Source organism: Carcharodon carcharias, chromosome 2, assembly GCF_017639515.1.
Source record: "Carcharodon carcharias isolate sCarCar2 chromosome 2, sCarCar2.pri, whole genome shotgun sequence".
NCBI classification, from domain to species: Eukaryota; Metazoa; Chordata; class Chondrichthyes; order Lamniformes; family Lamnidae; genus Carcharodon; species Carcharodon carcharias.
Genome location: NC_054468.1, coordinates 122,968,754 through 122,989,283, shown reverse-complemented (window position 1 = coordinate 122,989,283; position 20,530 = coordinate 122,968,754). Strand labels below are relative to the sequence as shown.

Here is a 20,530-nt window from a genome sequence, read left to right as displayed (position 1 = left end):
CTATCAAATGTTGCATTACAATTAACTGGCAATGTAGTGGCCACATTTACACATTTGTCCCTTTTTTTTTGCAGCGGGTGCAAATTGAGAGGGTAGGGAAATGGATGAGGACTCAAAGGTAGAGAACACAAAATAAAACTAACCAAATAAATCAGCTCATGTTTTTGAGAGATATCTTATGGCTCTCAACCATGATAACAAGGAGCTAATTAGTATTTAGTTCGTTAACACCAATATCCAGCTTCTTTCTTCCAGAATTTGTTTTGTAACAAGGTTTATTATATACAGTAAACTGAATTAAAAGCCAGCAATACTAAAAAGTTAAAGGGACAAGATATAATTGCTCAAGGTACAATTTAGTTGACCAGAATCAGAGAGCAGTTTGCACATCCCTATATATTACTCCACAAAATCAAGACTTTATAAGTTAGCATTCCACATATGCTAAGCATCCCCTACAAACACCTAAAGCTACATACATTTCAGGCAATAATTTAGTACAAAAGACCCTAAAGAACTTGAAAGCTGCAATACAGTAAAATAAGCCAGCTTCACACATCCTCAGTTATTGGTGGGAGATAGGGGTTTAGCAGGTGAGCTTGTGTAAACAATTAATGATATTCAAGGTGGTGTTGCACGTCAGACGTTATTTTGGCACAACGGCATGGAGCGCTTGCCTTTACTGAGATGTTAAACGCAGACAGTTGCACAGAGCTAGCTTTATGTTATTAAATTACAGTGGCCTATTATTTTGTAGTAAACAGCTGCAAAATATTCAATGTGCCCAATTCACATCATTTCTTACCTCCAACCTGTTGATACTGAACAAGAAAACATGTGAGGCTTTGTGAAAATGCATCTACCTTGGGTCTCAACTGTAATTAACTGATCGAAGATTCTTTACTGTTACCAGTAATTGAACTTTGCTGATATTCCTTTGGAAGCCAGAGATAATTATTTTGCTCAAGACAGAAAAACTACTGCCTTCCCTTACAGAGATACTGGAAGTGCTTTGCAATACCTTTTTAATGATAAAACAAAGTAATAAATCACCAAACCTATTGTTCCTAAATTTTAGGATTCAATTCTTTTTTCAAATGGTGTTGAAACAAGGTATATTTTACTGGATCATACTGCAGCTTTTATGACTAATAGAGTATCTCATCAAGTTGCATTAGATTTATTCAGCCCATTACAAATTAGGTTGAATCAGCTAAAAATGCTTCCATATTTTATTAAAACAACACAATCTTCAAATCTGTAATTGGTATTGCATTTGTGAAGAGCTCCAACACGAGAGTCAATTTTTTTTAAATATTTGGGCAAGAAGTTTCTGTATTTCAAAATACTTATGTTTAACAAATGCAAACATATCAAAACCGTTCTTGTAGGCAACATCACAAAACAATGAGGTCTCTTTCCTCAAGAAGAGCTACACAATTCAGGTTATGTTCCAGAACAGAACAAACCCATGGAATTCAGTATAGAAAACTAGCTTATAATTCTCAAAGATATCAAATGTCTTTCTACTATCTGTTTTCCCCTGCAGTTAATAAAATCGCATCCTTAATCAAGAGGTCCCTGGAAAATAAGTCTAACATATCCTTGTTCCCCAGTGAGCTGAGTGGAGCAGAAAGGACAGGCTGCATGGAAAGTGTGAGTGCCATGAGGAAGAGGGATTTGAGACCAGTAAGTGGTAGTCTTTTCTGAGCACACATGTCCACAAGGGCTGAACGCATGAGTTGGAGGTCCTGCGTCAACATAAAATCCAGCCTCACTCCCCAGCCACAGAGGAACGTATGGGCCAAGTGATCGGCACATGGGGCATTCCCTCTCTTTTCCATCTCTCTCATCTTTGTTTCCCCAGTTATGATAGCCATGTACATGTCCACAGTTAAGGTACACCCATGGTTGTTTTTCATCCACATCTTTCCTTTTCATACTGGGGAAGGCAAGTGTATTAAACCCAACTGGACATTGCGGTCTGGCTGCATTTATCTCCTGACGAAGGGCTTCCAGGTGCTTAACAGTCGGAGTGTGAGCGAGTCCCTCTGCAGTGCGCCACAGTAGAGTTGCTCCACAGAGATCTATTAAAGAACCATCCTGCAGTACATTGGTTTCATTTTCAACCTGAGGGGGAAAAAACAAAAAAAAATCAGAAAGTACTATGGCAAATTACTTTTGCTCATCACACCAAGATACAAAAATTCTGTTTATAACTTTAAGTGAGCAATTGTCTGAAATTAAAGATTGAAAAAGTCATCTAGATTAGTGGACAACTTCAGCATTAAGAAACACGCAATGGTTCCCTAGCTGGTAGTGTACTGGCAAACAAGTGGTAGGACTCGGGTTAGGCTTTTTGAATTCCAGATCTACTAGGGAAAAGCATGGGACAGGGGAGTAAAAGAGACCAAAATATGAGGAAAGTTGAACTGCAGTCCCTCACCCTACCCCACTGGTTCACAATGGTTCTTCAAAGAGCTCCAAAAGAGGTAATCTGCCACTGCTTCAGAAAGAGAATTGTGTACAACTGATATGGTTTAAGTTTCTTAGAGAAAAACTTGTGAGGGAAATTTTTTTAAGATACAAGGTGCAGTGACTGGTTTTAAAGGAATTTCATATATTTTTTTCTTCAACAATTTTCTGCCCTGAAAGCACCAACTCTTGCTAACATGTGACTCCATGGATGGTAAGCACCTGCAGATACCTTGCCCAAATAGCCATTATTCAGTGGTAAGCCTTTAAGGGTAAGTTTTGATTGCTGTTTGGCTGTCGAGGGAAAATCACAATCAAGCTCAAATGAAGTCTGACCTGACATCCATGTGTGTGCAATTCCAACAATTGTGACTGGATACAACTCTGGAATAGGAGCCTCGTGTGCAATTTCCCCATTCCAATTCATTGCCGAACCTGATTACAGTGCTCCAGCGGAGAAGAGTTGACGTTTCGAGTCCTCGTGACCCTTCAACAGAACTGAGTGAATCCAAGGAAGGGGTGAAATATAAGCTGGTTTAAGGTGTGTGTGTGTGTGTGTGTGTGTGGGGGGGTGTGGGGGGTGGGGTGCGCGCGGTTTGGGTTGGGGGAGAGAAGTGGAGGGGGTTGGTGTGGTTGTAGTGATAGAAGCAGGTCATCAAAAGATGTCACAGACAACAGAACAAAAGAACACATAGGTGTTAAAGTTGGTGATATTATCTAAACGAATGTGCTAATTAAGAATGGATGGTAGGGCACTCAAGGTATAGCTCTAGTGGGGGTGGGGGGAGCATAAGAGATTTAAAAATATTTAAAAATAATGGAAATAGGTTGGAAAAGAAAAATCTATATAATTTATTGGAAAAAACAAAAGGAAGGGGGAAGAAACAGAAAGGGGGTGGGGATGGAGGAGGGAGCTCAAGACCTAAAGTTGTTGAATTCAATATTCAGTCCGGAAGGCTGTAAAGTGCCTAGTTGGAAGATGAGGTGTTGTTCCTCCAGTTTGCATTGGGCTTCACTGGAACAATGCAGCAAGCCAAGGACAGACATGTGGGCAAGAGAGCAGGGTGGAGTGTTAAAGTGGCAAGCGACAGGGAGATTTGGGTCATTCTTGCGGACAGACCGCAGGTGTTCTGCAAAGCGGTCGCCCAGTTTACGTTTGGTCTCTCCAATGTAGAGGAGACCGCATTGGGAGCAACGAATGCAGTAGACTAAGTTGGGGGAAATGCAAGTGAAATGTTGCTTCATTTGAAAGGAGTGTTTGGGCCCTTGGACGGTGAGGAGAGAGGAAGTGAAGGGGCAGGTGTTACATCTTTTGCGTGGGCATGGGGTGGTGCCATAGGAGGGGGTTGAGGAGTAGGGGGTGATGGAGGAGTGGACCAAGGTGTCCCGGAGGGAACGATCCCTAAGGAATGCCGATAGGGGAAGGTGAAGGGAAGATGTGGTGGCATCATGCTGGAGTTGGCAGAAATGGTGGAGGATGATCCTTTGAATGCGGAGGCTGGTGGGGTGATAAGTGAGGACAAGGGGGACCCTATCATGTTTCTGGGAGGGAGGACAAGGCGTGAGGGCGGATGCGCGGGAGATGGGCTGGACACGGTTGAGGGCCCTGTCAACGATCGTGGGCGGAAAACCTCGTTAAGGAAGAAGGAGGACATGTCAGAGGAACTGTTTTTGAAGGTAGCATCATCGGAACAGATGCGACGGAGGCGAAGGAACTGAGAGAATGGGATGGAGTCCTTACAGGAAGCGGGGTGTGAGGAGCTGTAGTCAAGGTAGCTGTGGGAGTCGGTAGGCTTATAATGAATATTGGTGGACAGTCTATCACCAGAGATTGAGACAGAGAGGTCAAGGAAGGGAAGGGAAGTGTCAGAGATGGACCATGTGAAAATGATGGAGGGGTGGAGACTGGAAGCAAAATTAATAAATTTTTCCAAGTCCCGACGAGAGCATGAAGCAGCACCGAAGTAATCATCGATGTACCGGAGAAAGAGTTGTGGAAGGGGGCCGGAGTAGGACTGGAACATGGAATGTTCCACATACCCATTAAGAGACAGGCATAGCTGGGGCCCTTGCGGGTACCCATAGCCACACCTTTTATTTGGAGGAAGTGAGAGGAGTTGAAGGAGAAATTGTTCAGTGTGAGAACAAGTTCAGCCAGACGGAGGAGAGTAGTGGTGGATGGGATTGTTCGGGCCTCTGTTCGAGGAAGAAGCTAAGGGCCCTCAGACCATCCTGGTGGGGGATGGAGGTATAAAGGGATTGGATGTCCATGGTGAAGAGGAAGCGATTGGGGCCAGGGAACTGGAAATTGTTGATGTGACGTAAGGTGTCAGAGGAATCATGGATGTAGGCGGGAAGGGACTGGACAAGGGGAGAGAGAAGGGAGTCAAGATAACGAGAAATGAGTTCCATGGAGCAGGAACAGGCTGACACGATTGGTCTGCTGGGACAGTTCTGTTTGTGGATTTTGGGTAGGAGGTAGAAGCGGGCCGTCCGAGGTTGGGCGACTTTCAGGTTGGAAGCTGTGGGAGGAAGATCCCCAGAGGAGATGAGGTCAGTGACAGTCCAGGAAACAATGGTTTGATGTTCAGTGGTGGGGTCATGGTCCAGGGAGAGGTAGGAGGAAGTGTCTGCAAGTTGACGCTCAGCCTCCGCGAGGTAGAGGTCAGTGCGCCAGACAACAACAGCACCACCCTTGTCAGCAGGTTTGATGACAATGTCAGGGTTGGACCTGAGAGAATGGAGTGCAGTAAGTTCAGAGAGAGAGAGATTAGAATGGGTGAGAGGAGCAGAGAAATTGAGACAACTAATGTCGCGCCGACAGTTCTCAATGAAAAGATCAAGAGAAGGTAAGGGGTCCAGGTGGAGGGAGAATATTGGAGATGGGTGAAAGGATCTGTTGAATGGGGAGAGGACTCCTGCCCAAAGAAGTGAGCCTGGAGATGAAGACGGCGGAAGAAGAGTTCAATCATGAAGCAGCATTTCACTTGCATTTCCCCCAACTTAGTCTACTGCATTCGTTGCTCCCAATGTGGTCTCCTCTACATTGGAGAGATCAAACGTAAACTGGGCGACCGCTTTGCAGAACACCTGCGGTCTGTCCGCAAGAATGACCCAAATCTCCCTGTCGCTTGCCACTTTAACACTCCACCCTGCTCTCTTGCCCACATGTCTGTCCTTGGCTTGCTGCATTGTTCCAGTGAAGCCCAACGCAAACTGGAGGAACAACACCTCATCTTCCGACTAGGCACTTTACAGCCTTCTGGACTGAATACTGAATTCAACAACTTTAGGTCTTGAGCTCCCTCCTCCATCCCCACCCCCTTTCTGTTTCTTCCCCCTTCCTTTTGTTTTTCCAATAAATTATATAATTTTTCTTTTCCAACCTATTTCCATTATTTTTAAATATTTTTAAATCTTTTATGCTCCCCCCACCCCCACTAGAGCTATACCTTGAGTGCCCTACCATCCATTTTTAATTAGCACATTCGTTTAGATAATATTACCAACTTTAACACCTATGTGTTCTTTTGTTCTGTTGTCTGTGGCATCTTTTGATGATCTGCTTCTATCACTGCTTGCTTGTCCCTACAACCACACCAACCCCCCCCCACCCCCCCCCCCCCCCCCCCCTAAACCAGCTTATATTTCACCCCTTCCTTGGATTCACTCAGTTCTGTTGAAGGGTCATGAGGACTCGAAATGTCAACTCTTTTCTTCTCCGCCGATGCTGCCAGACCTGCTGAGTTTTTCCAGGTAATTCTGTTTTTGTTTTGGATTTCCAGCATCCGCAGTTTTTTTGTTTTTATCTCTGATTACAGTGCTTCCTTTTATCATTCTAAAGGGATGAGCTACCACAGCACCAGGTAAAGTTTAACAGAATTGTTATTAATAGAACAAAAATAAAACTTAAATCAAAGCAGTGCTGAGATATGCTGTTGGGTTTGGGACACCAAACAGGAGAATTTAGCGTTCACGTTTCCCTCTGATGCTAGAGTAAGTAACATCGCAATCTTAACTGTACAGAACCAGCAAGCGCCAGTGATATTCAGGTCACACAAATGCCAGGCATTGACCATTTCCAACAGAGGATCCAACTGTCTCCATGACATTCAAAGACATTACCATCACTGAATCCCCCACCGTCGACATCCTGGGGGGTTACCATTAATTAGAAACTGAATCAGCCATATAAATACCGACAAGAGGTCAGAGGCTGGGAATTCCTGGACAGTAACTCACCTCCTGACTCCCCAAAGCCTGTCCACCATCTACAAGGCACAGGTCAGGAGTGTGATGGAAGACCTTCCACTTGCCTGGATAAACAAGAGCATCAAGTCCCCTTGCTGGCAGCTTTTTTTGATTTCAGCAAGGCCTTTGATAGCCTATATTGACCTTCACTCTGGAAAATCTCTCCATACAGCATCCCAGCAAGGATGGTTCCAGCTATTGAGAAAATCTATGAGAATTCCAGATGCTGTGTTAGGACGGAGATGATTACAGTGACTGATTTCATGTGCTGTCTGTCAGGCAAAAGTTGTATCCTTTCCCCTCTTCTTTTTGTTGTTGCCACTAACTGGATATTAAGGAAGTCAATCAAGGATAATCTTTGGATTGAAATGGATCAAAGATGGTTAACTTACAGATTTGGACTTTGCTCATGATATCGCTGCCCTGTCAGACAGCATAACAGGGTTTCAACAGCTCATTAACTCAATCAGCAATATGCAAGCTGGCTGAGAGAATGGGACTCATAAATGCCAAGAAAACAAAAAATATGAATTTAGGAAATGACCAACAACCATCAGGTGTTTATGTCAATCAAAACAAAGTTGACATTACAGTGGACATCACTTATCGGGTAGTTCCATTAATATCCAGTGAGCCATAGTCAAAGAGCTCAATGCGAGAATTGATAAAGCAACAGCTTTCAACCAACTGAAAAAAAGATTTGGAACAGTAAAAAGCTTTCCATGAAAACAAAACTTAGGTTCTACGATGCAAATATGCTCTCCGCTCTTCTATATGTTTGTGAAACTTGGAATCTGAAAAATTGCCAAGAAAGGAAGCTGGACACCTTCGATATCAGATGTCTTTGAAGAATTCTAGGCACACTGGAGGGAATTTATACCCAATACTGAAGTAAGAAAGTGCTCAGAACAACCTCCATGTTCATCCATTACCTGTAAAAGACAGCTCAGCTGGCTTGACCATGTCACCCAATTTCCTGTCCGTCAGGTCATGCAGTGGGCGATAGTGACACAAGATGAATGGTCACCAAACTGTCAGTAGAGATCTCCAGCTGGTCAACAGACGCTGCAGCAATGTGAGAAAACGTTGGCTGTGCCTTAATAACTCCTGCATTACAGAGTCATAAATCAAAGTCTAAGCCTGGATGAATGAAGCTCCAAAAACACTAAAGAAGCTCAACACCAACTAGAACAAAGAAGCCTGTTTGATTGGCACCCCATCCACTACTTTTAACATCCATTCTCTCCACCACCGAAACACAGTGGCAGCAGTGTGTACCATCTACAAGACACACTGCAGGAATTCACCAAGCCTCCTTCGACAGCACCTTCCAAACCGGTGACCTCTTACCACCGAGAAGGAGAAGGGCAGCAAATGTGTGGGAATACCACCACCTTCAAGCTCCCCTCCAAGCCACACACCAATCCCAACCTAGAACTATATTGCTGTTTCTTCACTGTCACTTGATCAAAATCCTGGAACTCCCTCTCGAACAGCACTGTGGTATGCAAACACATGTACTGCAGCGGTTCAAGAAGGTGGCTCACCACCACCTTCTTAGGGGCAATTAGGGATGGGCAACAAATGCTGGCCTACCCAGTGATGCACATATCCCTTGAAAGAATTAAAAAAAGACAAAGGCAATTTAATTTGGAGTAATTCTGCAACCAACCAACCTATAAACGTATGTGGTGAATTAAAATTAACAGTGTAATAGTTCAAAAAGAGCAGTAACATTTTACAAGCATGCAAGTGTTGAAAGTGGCAAATTATCAGTTTCAGGTTAGCATATAAACTGAACCATTCAAATAAGACAATAAAGAGAATTGTACCAATTTTGGTTCAATAGGGAATAAGTGTACAATCATTCCAATGTACAATGGCTTGTGTCTAGTTAAACAGCTTATAAAGTAATTAGAAGCAAATATCAGCAGAATGACTCCTATAGTTCCCAATGGATCTGATTTCCTAACTTTGATTTTAAAATACTACAGTATCATAAAATTGTGTGGATTGTTCAAGTTTAAAATACTGCTCCTTTAATTGAATATTTCATTAGGTTGAAGATTCTATCTTAAAAAGCCTCAAAATTCAAGAAATCCTTCTTATTATCTCAATATATTTTTACAATCTTGTTCCTGGGGTCTTACCATTCTTCCTCGCTGTTGTGCTGATCTTGTTTCTCTCAGGGTAAAAACATTGCCACAGACAGATATTTCTCTCCAGACTCCTGGCTTGGAATCCTCTGTAAAACCAAGCCTTGGATGCATAACAAGGACGCCATTTGTGGTTAAGCCATCCATCTGACCATCAGAAGTTTTCCATTTGGCAGCCTTTTCCTGAAAGAGGAAGAAACAAACATGAGCTTCCATTGGGGCAAAAATATTTCAAACCCAAACATAATGTAGTCAACAGCTTACTTTCCATTTGACTTACTCCAAGGAAAATATTTTTAAATGAGTCAAATCCAGCTGCATATATCCTGGCAGTATAGGGAAGATTCCTTTCGCATATAATACGACATGCAAATCGGGATATGGTGCTCTGAGCGGATTGAGTATCAGCATTACTCTGACTTCCTGGTACAGTGTCCGTCACCACAAAATCAATCGGGCTCTCAGTTGAACGGCCAATCTTAAAAAAGGGACAACAACAGAAAAACATTTTTGTTAAATGTAATTCTCTCCATCACTACAGTCATTTCTAATATTATTTTGCAAACTTGCTTTCAGGTGTTGAACTGATCAGAGGAGGCCACCACATTATTTCTAAACAGCTAATGTAGAAAGTGGCGGAAATCAAACTTAGTTGAGTGGACAGTTTTCCTTAAAGGTTTGAGTGGGGAAGAATCATACTTGGGAGTATTGGGGAGGTGCAATATAAAGTCAGAAAGTTAGAGCACAGGCCCGTATAGAACTTAAATTGATATTTTAAAAAAATATGCATACAAATACTGAAACTTAAAACAGGACTGAAAATATACAGCAGGGGGCACAATATCTGAAATAAAATCAGGTTACATTTTATTTGGAATATCTGGGAGAAGGCAGCACCCAATTGCCTTCTATTTCCTTTTTTGCGATGAATACACTTATTCTTCATTTTGACGAAATTTTCCTTCAGAAACTGCTGCAGAACAAAATGACCCAAGCAGAGCTGTGGCATACTCTGTTCCAACCACGCATCCCATGCAACACTGGTTTTACTCAGCTGAGCATATCCAGAACTTCCTGCTAACAGTGTAGGGCCTATTAGGGAATTCCAACTGGGATCTGCCATGTGGAAGAACAAATTAGAATTCAGGAGTTACTCTATGAGAAATTGCAAAATTGTCATGATAATTTTAATATTTGGTCCTGCAAAGATCACTGCTACATCTATTCCAAGGTGCTAAAATAACTGTGTCAAGCCTACACTCAAGGAGGGTTTTAGAACTAATGACCAAGGACAGATGTCATGCTATGACTGGAATTTTGTGATTGGCAATCAATTCCAGAACATTCTGGGTTTTGCAGAGTTGAGAGGGAGCATCACTGGACCAATCATCTAATGGCAGGCATAAAAGGTACAGAAGTCAAAGGAACCCATTGTTGATAAGTGTGCTTATGAGCAGCTGCATCAAGCCCAATATGTATGCTGCATACTGATTACTTACTCTCTGGACACTGAATTATAAGTACTTTTGAAAGTGAGCATCCCAAAGGCTGTGACAGTTTGCCAGATTTCTGAATACAACACTTGAATAAAATGCAATCCATTTGGAACTTTTCCTGGTGGATGAAAACACTCAATGCATGGATCTTTCTCATCAAGCCATTATTTTGCAACAGTTCAGATGAACCTATTGGTTGACTTCATAAACCAATATCTTTATCGGTATAATGTTCTGCTGATACAACTTTTTGGAATCTTTCACAGCTTATTTTCAGGAAGACCAACTTTACGTATTTCAACTGTCATGGTTTTCAACTGTAGCCATGTGAGTATTGGAGCTATATTTCCATTGACCTTGTGCATCAAAATCAAACTAAACCTGATCTCACTGGTGGCATACAAAAGATCAAACAACACTCTTAAAATTGTAATATGGTACTGCCTGAAGAAAAAAAATTGAGTATTTGTGCTCACAGAAATAGTGCAGCCAATGAAGCGAGTGAATTGAAACTTGTACACCATGCATGCACCAAATAACTTATTGTAGAATTAACAATTAACTTTTCCTCAGGTTATTAAGTGAAAACTATATCAGATAGCCATTAGACTCTTTAACATCCCTACAGATTTGAAAACAAATGCTGACAGGTTATGCATTTATAAGTACAAAACACATTTATTGCAAGATGGTAGAACACCAGAGTAGCAAACTATTTTGAAATTGATGTACAGAACTTGAATATTGCTGAAAAAAAGAGAGACATACTGTCGAAGCTTTTCGTCTCACACTCATCTGGACAGATACACAAGAATACCAATCATAAAAGGACTGCATGAAAAGAGGGTACCGATTGGTTGGCAAGTGGACTCCTCTGGTAGAGACATTGCCATGGAGAATGCATCAGGGAACAGTTAACTGCCAAGTTTTTGTTCAAATTCAAAGCAGGTAGGTCAACTCTGATTGGTCAAGGCACTGCCCTCACAACCATCTTTGTCAGTTTCCACGAGAAACGCGTTTTTGATGGAATGACACCTAATCTCTTACCCCTTGCATACTTCCGATACAAAAATGATACATTTGCTATATTTGAACTCACAGCCGCATGTAAGAATTTCCTTACTTACCTTAATTGGTTCCATCTTACCCTCAAATTCGCCTTTGAAATGGAGCAGTCAAATGAACACCCTTTCCTTGACATGCTGTTGAGGAATATGCCAATGGGTTCTCCACTACTATCTTCTGCAAGCCTACCTTCCCTGGTCAATATGTGCATTGGGATTCCTACAGTTCCACGCACTATAAGATTGGCCTCATCAGCAACCTCGTAAATAGGGCCCGAGCCATTTGCTTGCTGTACAAGCTTGATGCTGAAATAGGGCACATCAAAGTCATCCTGCAGGATAATGGCTACACTGATCAGATCATTGCTCACTTTATATCATGCAAACTTAAGAATGGGCCTAAGGCTGCCACTTTTGGTCCTGAAAAGTGCCCAGTCTACGCCCCATTACCCTGGAAGGGTACAGTCTCTCAAAAATTTGAGCAACAGGTGAAGCTGCTACTATGCATTAGCAACACAAGTGGTATTCTCCACTAACAGGATGCTGCCATCAAGCCAAACAGACATTCTACCTATCACAAAAATGAATAATGTGGTATATGAATTTCAGTGCCAGTGTAATGCCAGGTATGTAGGCTGGATGACCTGATGACTGGAGGATCACTTCAAACAGCACGTCCCTTCGGTTGTTTGCAACAGGCAAACTACCAGCCGTACCCAACCAGCCCAAGCTCGCAAAACTCAAAACAGTGTCCAACATTAGATGTGATTCCACGATTGGACAGCACTTGCTAAACAATCCTTATTGTGCTAGGAATTACACTGACAACCAATTTAGGATTATTGGTTGGGCTCGCAGTGTGGCTCGCTTACATATGCCAGAAGCTACATATATTCACATGCAGGTCTTTTGCAGAAGGAGCGAGTCCACACATTGCGCCTTTTTCAACTAAACAAAAACCTGGGGGACAGCCATTCCCTGGTGCATTCTCCATGGCAATGCCTCTACAAGAGGAGTCCGCTTGCCAACCAATCAGTACCCACTTCTCACACAGCATAAAATTTTTGTTCCCTTTACAGTTGGTATTCTTGCGTGGCTGCCCTAATGAACGCAAGATAAAAAGCTTCAACAGGATGTCTCTTTTTTTTCAAGCAATATTTACAAATTCTTTGAAATTCAGTTTTCTTCATCGAAGTCTTATGATTCTGCATGCAGATACTGCTGCCCCCCCGGGAATTCCATGCCATCAGTGACTTGATCAACTGTGAACTGAGGATATGGAAAACATAGGTAGCAGGTACATCTAGTCTTAACAGGATCCAACGCCTTTGATCAAAAGCCAGCCTTTCACGATAGACAAATATCTTTCCTGGAGCTTAAACTTCTCAACTTCTTGGTCATCAATACTTTTTATTCCTGTTTTATGGATGCATGGCAGAAAAATAACCATCTTCACTATCTATCGAGTTTGTTACATCTGGCATGCCACACCCCTTACAAATGTCAGAGACTAGAGTGAAGTTCTGTGTCATGAACATGTAGTGCCTTTAATCTAACTTTTGTATAAACTTTTAAGATTTCATCTTAACAGCAGATGGATCTTCCATATTAAAAATTGTATGAATCAGCTAGGCTGCAATTTTATGAAAATACATAACAGGTATATTTTACAATATGGTTCAGGAATGTCACACACAATAACTATACTTTGGTATCTTCGAACTTTTGAGAGTTTGGAACTGGTCACTTACTACATGTAATTACATAATGTTGGAAGACAATGTATGAAAAGTCAGTGGCAGGATATGTAATTTTTAAAACCTGACCAACAATTTTAGCTGTAGTCAAAGTCCAATTTGGTAAAAAAAGATTTTATTCTTATAGTAAATGGTGTGTTGCCAAGATTGCAGAATGTTAAGTGATGTAAACTTTATAAAAATGCATGTTTTTCTACCTTTTTAATAACAATAAGGACAACATGGAGAGAGAATTGTCCAATAAATAAGCTAAAATCCCTAAGTGTGAGCAACAGAATTGCTGTTGTTGACACAAGTTGAATTGGGTGTCAGCCCAAAATTAATTTCCATTCAGTGTGAGATAGAAGAGAGAGATCACCCAATTTATATTGCTAGTGTGATGAGTAAGTGTGCAAAAGTGAGCTGGGACTTCACTTATTTGATTATACTTGTTTATGGGGTTTTAAACTATAGGCCAAAGTCACATTTAAGTGCCTGTGCTGTTTTACATGAATTAAACATTAAAGCTTTTTAAAAAGGAACACAAGTTACCTGGAACATATCTGTATTGTTGTCATGTGTATATTCTACCACCACTGTCTGAGCACGTGACAGTGTATATGAAATACTGTGTTGGTCCTTGTTGCTTATTGCCTATATATAAAAAAAAAGAGTCAGTTAAATGAAAGAAAGATCATGAAACTAAAGGAGTACATTCCCAGCAACCTTTAAAAAACAGCTCAGGTTTCTAAATATTCACAATACCTAACCATTCTTGCTGTGGGATCATATCCCCATACAGGCCCAAGAACATCACCACTACCTTGTCACTTCCATCATCTCCCTCACCTTCAATGTAGAAATGGATGGGAGCCGCAATTTTATCACCCATTAACTTCAACCAGTCAACAACTGCCAAATATCATAGCAAATTAATTATCAGTCTCTTCCTCACAAATTTGTGCTCACTCCTTACCTTTGAAGAGTTTTTGAAAATGTTAATGAAAGTTTTCGTATTTTTTTGGGGGGGATTGATTGGGGAACCCTGAGGCACAAACACCCTGATGCCAACAGTCCTGAATTGATCGTTTTGAACCATGTGAAAATGCTTAGCGTCTGGAAGGACCAGAGTTTCCAAAACTACTTCAGTATAGCTCGAGCAACTCGTCCCTTTCCCAAACTTGAGCTTTAGGCATTGCTACTGTGCACAGGACTGAGATGTTGAGGAAATAATTGCATCTGGTCAGTAAGTATCAATCAGCAATTTAATCATGAAAAGGCATGACAACCAATCTTGAACTTGTGCTTATCTGACATGCTTATACACACTCCAGCCAGGATAACTGGATTGTTTCCCCTTCTCAGCTCAAAAAATGCTAGATTCCTTGTTGCAATACACTATCCTGGCATGCGCCAGGGACATTGCCGATCTGTAATGCCAATTAGAACAAAAGATTGAACATATACCCTTTGAACCAGCAGGGAATCCCAAACATCACCAGTTACATGTGGAAAAGGGGAAAAAATAAGACTTAGGTCCATCAGTTTACTGCATCATTTTCCACTCTGAAATACGCTGATGTAAGAAAAGCTGAAAGGTTTGAGTAGCATCTATAAAAAGCACATCACTCATCTTCTTTGAAATCCACCCACAATTCAATTTATGTGGCATCACACAGAGTATAGAACTTGCCAAAAAACATCAGCTCTTTTCACTATCAAGTCAGCATCACTAATTAAACTAGGAAAAGAATTGCTGATCACTGATCTGTAATAAGTGACAGATGATCTTCCGTGAGCATGCTTTCAAACCAAATTTAAAAACAAGTAAAGAAAAATGAAATTTACAACACATTTTCTAACTTAGTGTGCAAATTGAGAAGCAAAAAAACGTTTAATATACAAGGTTTCTCTCAGTAATGTATAACCATGGGAGCTGACTCCAAACAGCTTCCCCCATAACCCACTAAATTCCTTGACATGAACTTTGTGACATTTGGATCTTCATATTTTGAATTTGTCATTTTTTTCCTCATCTCTTTTTCTTGGCTCTGATCTGCTTTTCTTCTACCAGAGATAGTAATTACTGCAGAAACGTTGCTCTAGGTCCAGAAATTGCTACTAATTTTCTATTATTGAAAATGATGTGCATGTGAATACAAACGTAGTATTGGAATGAATATGAAATAAGACTTGAATGTTGTGCAGAAATTAATGTTTCTTCCTTCCACATTGCATTAGTGACTTCAGAAGTTCCACCTGAAGCTTAATTGTTGCTGTTCCCCCCTCCACAATATAAATGGAGTGGAGTGATTTGGCAATAATAGCGACCAGTTCAATTCTGTGTCATGGAAGGAACATTACAGTGGTCCTAACCATGATAACAGGATGAACAGGGGCGGAGGCGATGGCATAGTGGTATTATCGCTGGACTAGAGACCCAGGGCAATGCTCAGGGGACCTGGGTTTGAATCCCACCACAGCAGAATTTGAGTTCAATAAAAATCTGGAAGTAAACGTCTAATGATGACCATGAAGCCGTTGTCGATTGTTGTAAAAAACCAATTAGCGGTTCACTAATCCAATTAACTGTCCAATCAATCAAACTCATCCCAATCATCAGTAAGATGATGAAAAAAAATTGTGAATAGCTCCATCAAGAGGTATGCTGTGGAAGATGCCCAAAGAGCTGTATGCCAGAAGGGAACTGAGAATAGCTGACAATGTCATGGTTTCCTGTGACTGAACAGGATGTGTAAGTTTTCCAGCAGCAGTGGCTGTGGCTCCCGACCCCCAGGAAGACGGCAGACGTTATAGCCAGCCAATTACCACAGCCCCAGATGTCTCATCGTGCGTCATCGCAGGGTTCTTGGTTCAACAATCAAAGATCTTCCCTCTGCCATCAGGTCAGGAATGTTGGTAATCATCATTGCCACTCCAAGGCACAGCACCACACTAGCAGTGTGGCCCCCATCACCAAATCACACCCAGATCTCTTCCTCACTTCCTTCAAGCATTTCTATCCCTCTTGCTTGTCCTTTAAAATCCTCTCCAACCACAGTCCAATCCAGTTTATTAGTAGTACCTTCTTGGGTTTTTCCCTCAGCCTCTACACTGCATGGTGATTTCAGTTGTCTTCTCATTACTCTCAACCATGCTAACTTATGGGCGGTCTCTTTACTCCAATAGTCTCAATCACAGACAAGGCCATCTCCAACCACTTCTTTGAAGCATTCACTAGCCACACACCCTACTCCCTGCTTCCACACTTTCTTTTGCATCATGCCTGAAAAAGATGCTCTCCCCAATTTACTGAAAATTGCATTTAGAAGGTGCCAACTTCCTAGCTTTTGTCTTTCTGTTCACCATGATACTTCAAAGCTGCAAACCTGCTCCATCAGATGTTCACCTTTGTACCTAGCCCATCAATCTCCATTTCTAGTTGTTCTCCTTCCTTTGTTCCCTTGTCCACGAGACACAGACTTGAACACATTTAGCACACAAGTAGCTGAGCCATCTATTACCAGCTGTGGCTGGATCACATCAAGCACTGTTCTCTTCTGCTAACATCATTCCAGGATCACTATACCCAGCTTCTTTTCTCCGCTAGAAACCTCCATTCCTCTGCCCTCACCTCACATTACAGAGTTAGAGATATCTATTTAGCTGAGTCTGCCACAAGCTCACTAAACCAAAACTCTGACAAAAGACAAAGCAACCACACCCACAAACATGACATCAAGATAGGGAGGTAAGCAAGTTGTGAAGAGGACATAAGGAGTCTGGCAAAGGGATATAGATAGTTTGGGTGAGTGAGCAAAAATTTGATAGATGGAGTATAATGTGGGAAAATGTGAACTTGTCCATTTTGGCAGCACATTGTTTAAATGGAAAGAGATTGCAGGACCCTGAGGTACAGAAGGATCTGGATGTCCTGATACATGATCACAAAAGTTAGTATGCAGGTACAGCGAGTGAATAGGAAGCAAATGGAATATTGCTGATTATTGCAAGGGGAATGGAATATATAAGTAGGGATGTTCTGCTACAGTTGTATAGGGTATTTGTGACACCACATCTACAGTACTGTGTACAGTTTTGGTCTCCTTATTTAAAAAAGGACACAAATGCATTAGAAGCAGTTCAGAGAAGGTTCACGTGACTGATTCATGGGATGGGGTGCTTTTCTTATGAGGAAAGGTTTGACAGGTTGGATCTGTATCCATTGGAGTTTAGAAGAACGAGAGGTGATTTATTGAAACATATAAGATCCTGAGGGGACTTGAAAGGATGTTTCCCCTTATGGGAACTGTGTTCCGGAACTAGGGAACACAGTTTAAAAATAAAGGTCTCCCATTTAAGACAGAGATGAGGAGAATTTTCTTCTTCTCAGATGGTCATTAGTCTGTGGAACTCTCTTCCCTAGAGTGGTGGAGGCAGGATCATTTAACATTTTTAAGGCCGAGTTAGATAGAATCTTGATTGACAAGGGAGTCAAATGGTATAGAGGGTAGGAAGGAAAGTGAAGTTGAGGCCACAATCAGATCAGCCATGATCTTATTGAATGGCGGAGCAGGCTCAAGGGACTGAATGCCTACTCCTGCTCCTAATTCATATATACAAAGAATGAACATTTTTATTTTAATCCACTTTGTCTTTCTGGTGCATGCAGTCTTTAAAAGGGTTCAGGGTAAAATATTTATTAACTGGTAATTGCAATTTTCAAAAACATACCTTCTCTGCTTGAGGAGTGCAGGTTACATGCACTGTGCTGGGTTTCACACCATTTGGCTTTGGTCTTTTAAATAAAGCAAATCTGCTTTTTCTTCGTCCTCGGTCTCCATTTGGTAGAGATCCGTTGTACCTTATAGAATAGAAGAAGAAATCCAATACTGAAAATATCGTCATTAAATATTTACAATTCTAGCTAAGTCCTAAACTCTGGTTACTTTAAATAATTAAACACTCTATTGCTTTAAGGTGACTTCCATTAACTCTCCAAATGCCAAACGTTCATGATACCTGATGCTTCTGTTTTATACGATGATTTGAGCAAACTTTAAACCGAAAGTTGTTCGAATTTCTATCAGCAATGTAGTGCATGGACACAGTTGAGCAGTTTATCTATTACCATGAATGTCAACTTACAAGTTATTTAACTGAAAATACTATCAAATACTATACTGTTTCCAGAGCATAGGTCAGAAGTCAAGCCAACCCTCATCCCCAACGTGTCTCAAAAATCAGAACAGATCTTTTGCATGACTGATTTACAAGTCAACAGCAGGCATTTAATGTTTTCCACTATCAATGACACTCAATACAAAAAACCAACGGGACTGCAGAAGTATGATTTGTGACTCAGTCACTTACTGTGACAAGAAGTGAAGCAGGACCAATGTGCCTGCATTATTGAAATCTTCACTTCACATTCAATCCAGAGACCAGAAACACAAGTGGGAATGAGCTGAACATAGGGGCTATTTTCCCAAAATGCTGGGAAATGGCAAGCATTTTTGATTGAGTGAAAAGAATGGGACAGGTAGGAAAAAACTACTTACTTTTTGGAGGCGTCGCCATTTTCCAGATAGGTGTGGAACCAAGCCATTGATTCTCTCTGATCTTACTTCAGCTGCATAGCACCAGATACAAGTGCTACCCTACCTAGGGATTTTCCAATCTTTAGTTACAAAAATATTTCAACCCCCAAAGAGATCTCTGTCCCATTACTCTCTACTCAGAGAACTCTATAAAAGTGACAGATGGCATCCATAAAAATGCACTGTGATGAAGAAGTGCAAAAGGATGAAGTGCTCAATTGTAAAACCCTCTGCATCCCTTCCTCCAAGCTTTCCATTACCAACAGGGGTGGGGAGGCAGGAGGGTGAGGGTAAGATGAGAAACAGGCCGAAATGGAGAGTTAGCATCAAGGGGAGTAATACCATTCCATCTGCTTGAAAGCGAAAACTTATCCTGTTTAGTCTGTTATTAAACAGATTTCCACTAATAATTCAAATAATTTTAGGTGTTGAAATTAGGAAATCTATACATTGAAGGATACATCTCAGTCCATGGTCCAAGTTTCTGAGCTCAAAAAAAAGTATTAGCCTCACAGAAAAAACAGGTATTATTTTCAGCTATATGAAATTTAAGTACCATCTAGCCACAGTGGGGGAGCTTAGCAAAGCTATTGATTTGCTTGCCATTGGCAAAGCTCCAGGTGATGATGCTATACTGTTTGAACTCATCAAGCACAGGAAACCAGCATTCCTGCAGCATCTGCACAAAGTTCTTGACCTCTGCTGGGGAGGCAATGCCCCAGGATACGCATGATGCAAAGATTGAGATCCTGTACAAGAACAAGGGCGACCACAGCGATTGCAACAGCTATCGAGTCATCTCCCTGCTGAGCAATGTGGGAAAAGTATTGACCTGTGTTTCTCTTGTCAGACTGCACATCCTAACTGAATGCATCCATCTTGAATCCCTGTGTGATTCCAGAACTGAAAAATCTACAACTGTCATGATCTTCTCAGTTCAGCAGCTGCAAGAGAAATGCTATGAACAAAGGGACCACCATGTATTGCTTTCATCGATCTCACCAAGACATTTGACCATGTGAGCTGAGGTGGTTCATTTAAGCTGTTGGAGAGAATTGGCTGCCCACTGCAGCTGCTCAATGTGATCTCCTCTTTCCATGACAACATGATGGGTAAGGTCAGCTATGACAGGGCAACATCAGAACTCCAAGATCCACAGTGGTTTCAAACAGGATTGTGCTCTGGCACTGTCACTGTTGGCAAATTCTTCTCTTTTCTGCTGTCACGTGCCTTCATGTCACCTACAGAGAAAGTCCACTTATAAACCAGAACTGACAGAAAGCTGTTCAACCTTGCTCATCTGAGGTCCAAGACAAAGGAAGGCCAGGTCTTCATCAGGGAATTATCCTACGCTAATGATGCCACACTAGCGTTCCATACTGAGAATACCTTCAGGGGCAAATGGACAGACTCTCTCATGCCTGTACAGTTTGGAATGATCAACTACACCAGCAAGACAAACGTCATGGTCCAGGATGTTGCCATACCACTATTTATCAGCATTGACAACGTGACACTGGAGGTTGTTGATACATTCACATATAAAGGCCCTACAATCACCAGCTGTCACTTGATGCTGAAATCAACACATGCATTGCAAAAGCTGCAGCTGTTATGTCCAAGCTGAGTAAGAGAGTGTGGAACAACAGCAACCTGACCGAGAACACCAAACCCTGAGTCCACCAAGCCTGCATCCTCAGTGCATTCCTTTACAGCGGTGAGACCTGGACAACATATACTAGGCAGGAGAAA

The 20,530-nt window shown here is 41.6% G+C and overlaps 1 protein-coding gene across 9 annotated transcripts in view; it reads right to left on the bottom strand.

Annotated features, from left to right (window-relative positions):
- Nucleotides 1–257: 257 nt before the first annotated feature.
- peli1b (pellino E3 ubiquitin protein ligase 1b) overlaps nucleotides 258–20,530 on the bottom strand; it is a 40,647-nt gene continuing 20,374 nt past the window's right edge. For all 9 annotated transcript variants that reach the window (XM_041213220.1, XM_041213233.1, XM_041213258.1 and 6 more), the window contains 5 exons: nucleotides 17,913–18,042; nucleotides 13,731–13,832; nucleotides 9,163–9,360; nucleotides 8,877–9,065; nucleotides 258–2,130 (listed from right to left, as the gene is read on the bottom strand). In XM_041213220.1, coding sequence (XP_041069154.1) covers nucleotides 1,567–2,130; nucleotides 8,877–9,065; nucleotides 9,163–9,360; nucleotides 13,731–13,832; nucleotides 17,913–18,042 — 1,183 coding nt within the window. In that variant the 3' untranslated portion in view covers nucleotides 258–1,566. The remainder of the gene's footprint in view (nucleotides 2,131–8,876; nucleotides 9,066–9,162; nucleotides 9,361–13,730; nucleotides 13,833–17,912; nucleotides 18,043–20,530) is intronic.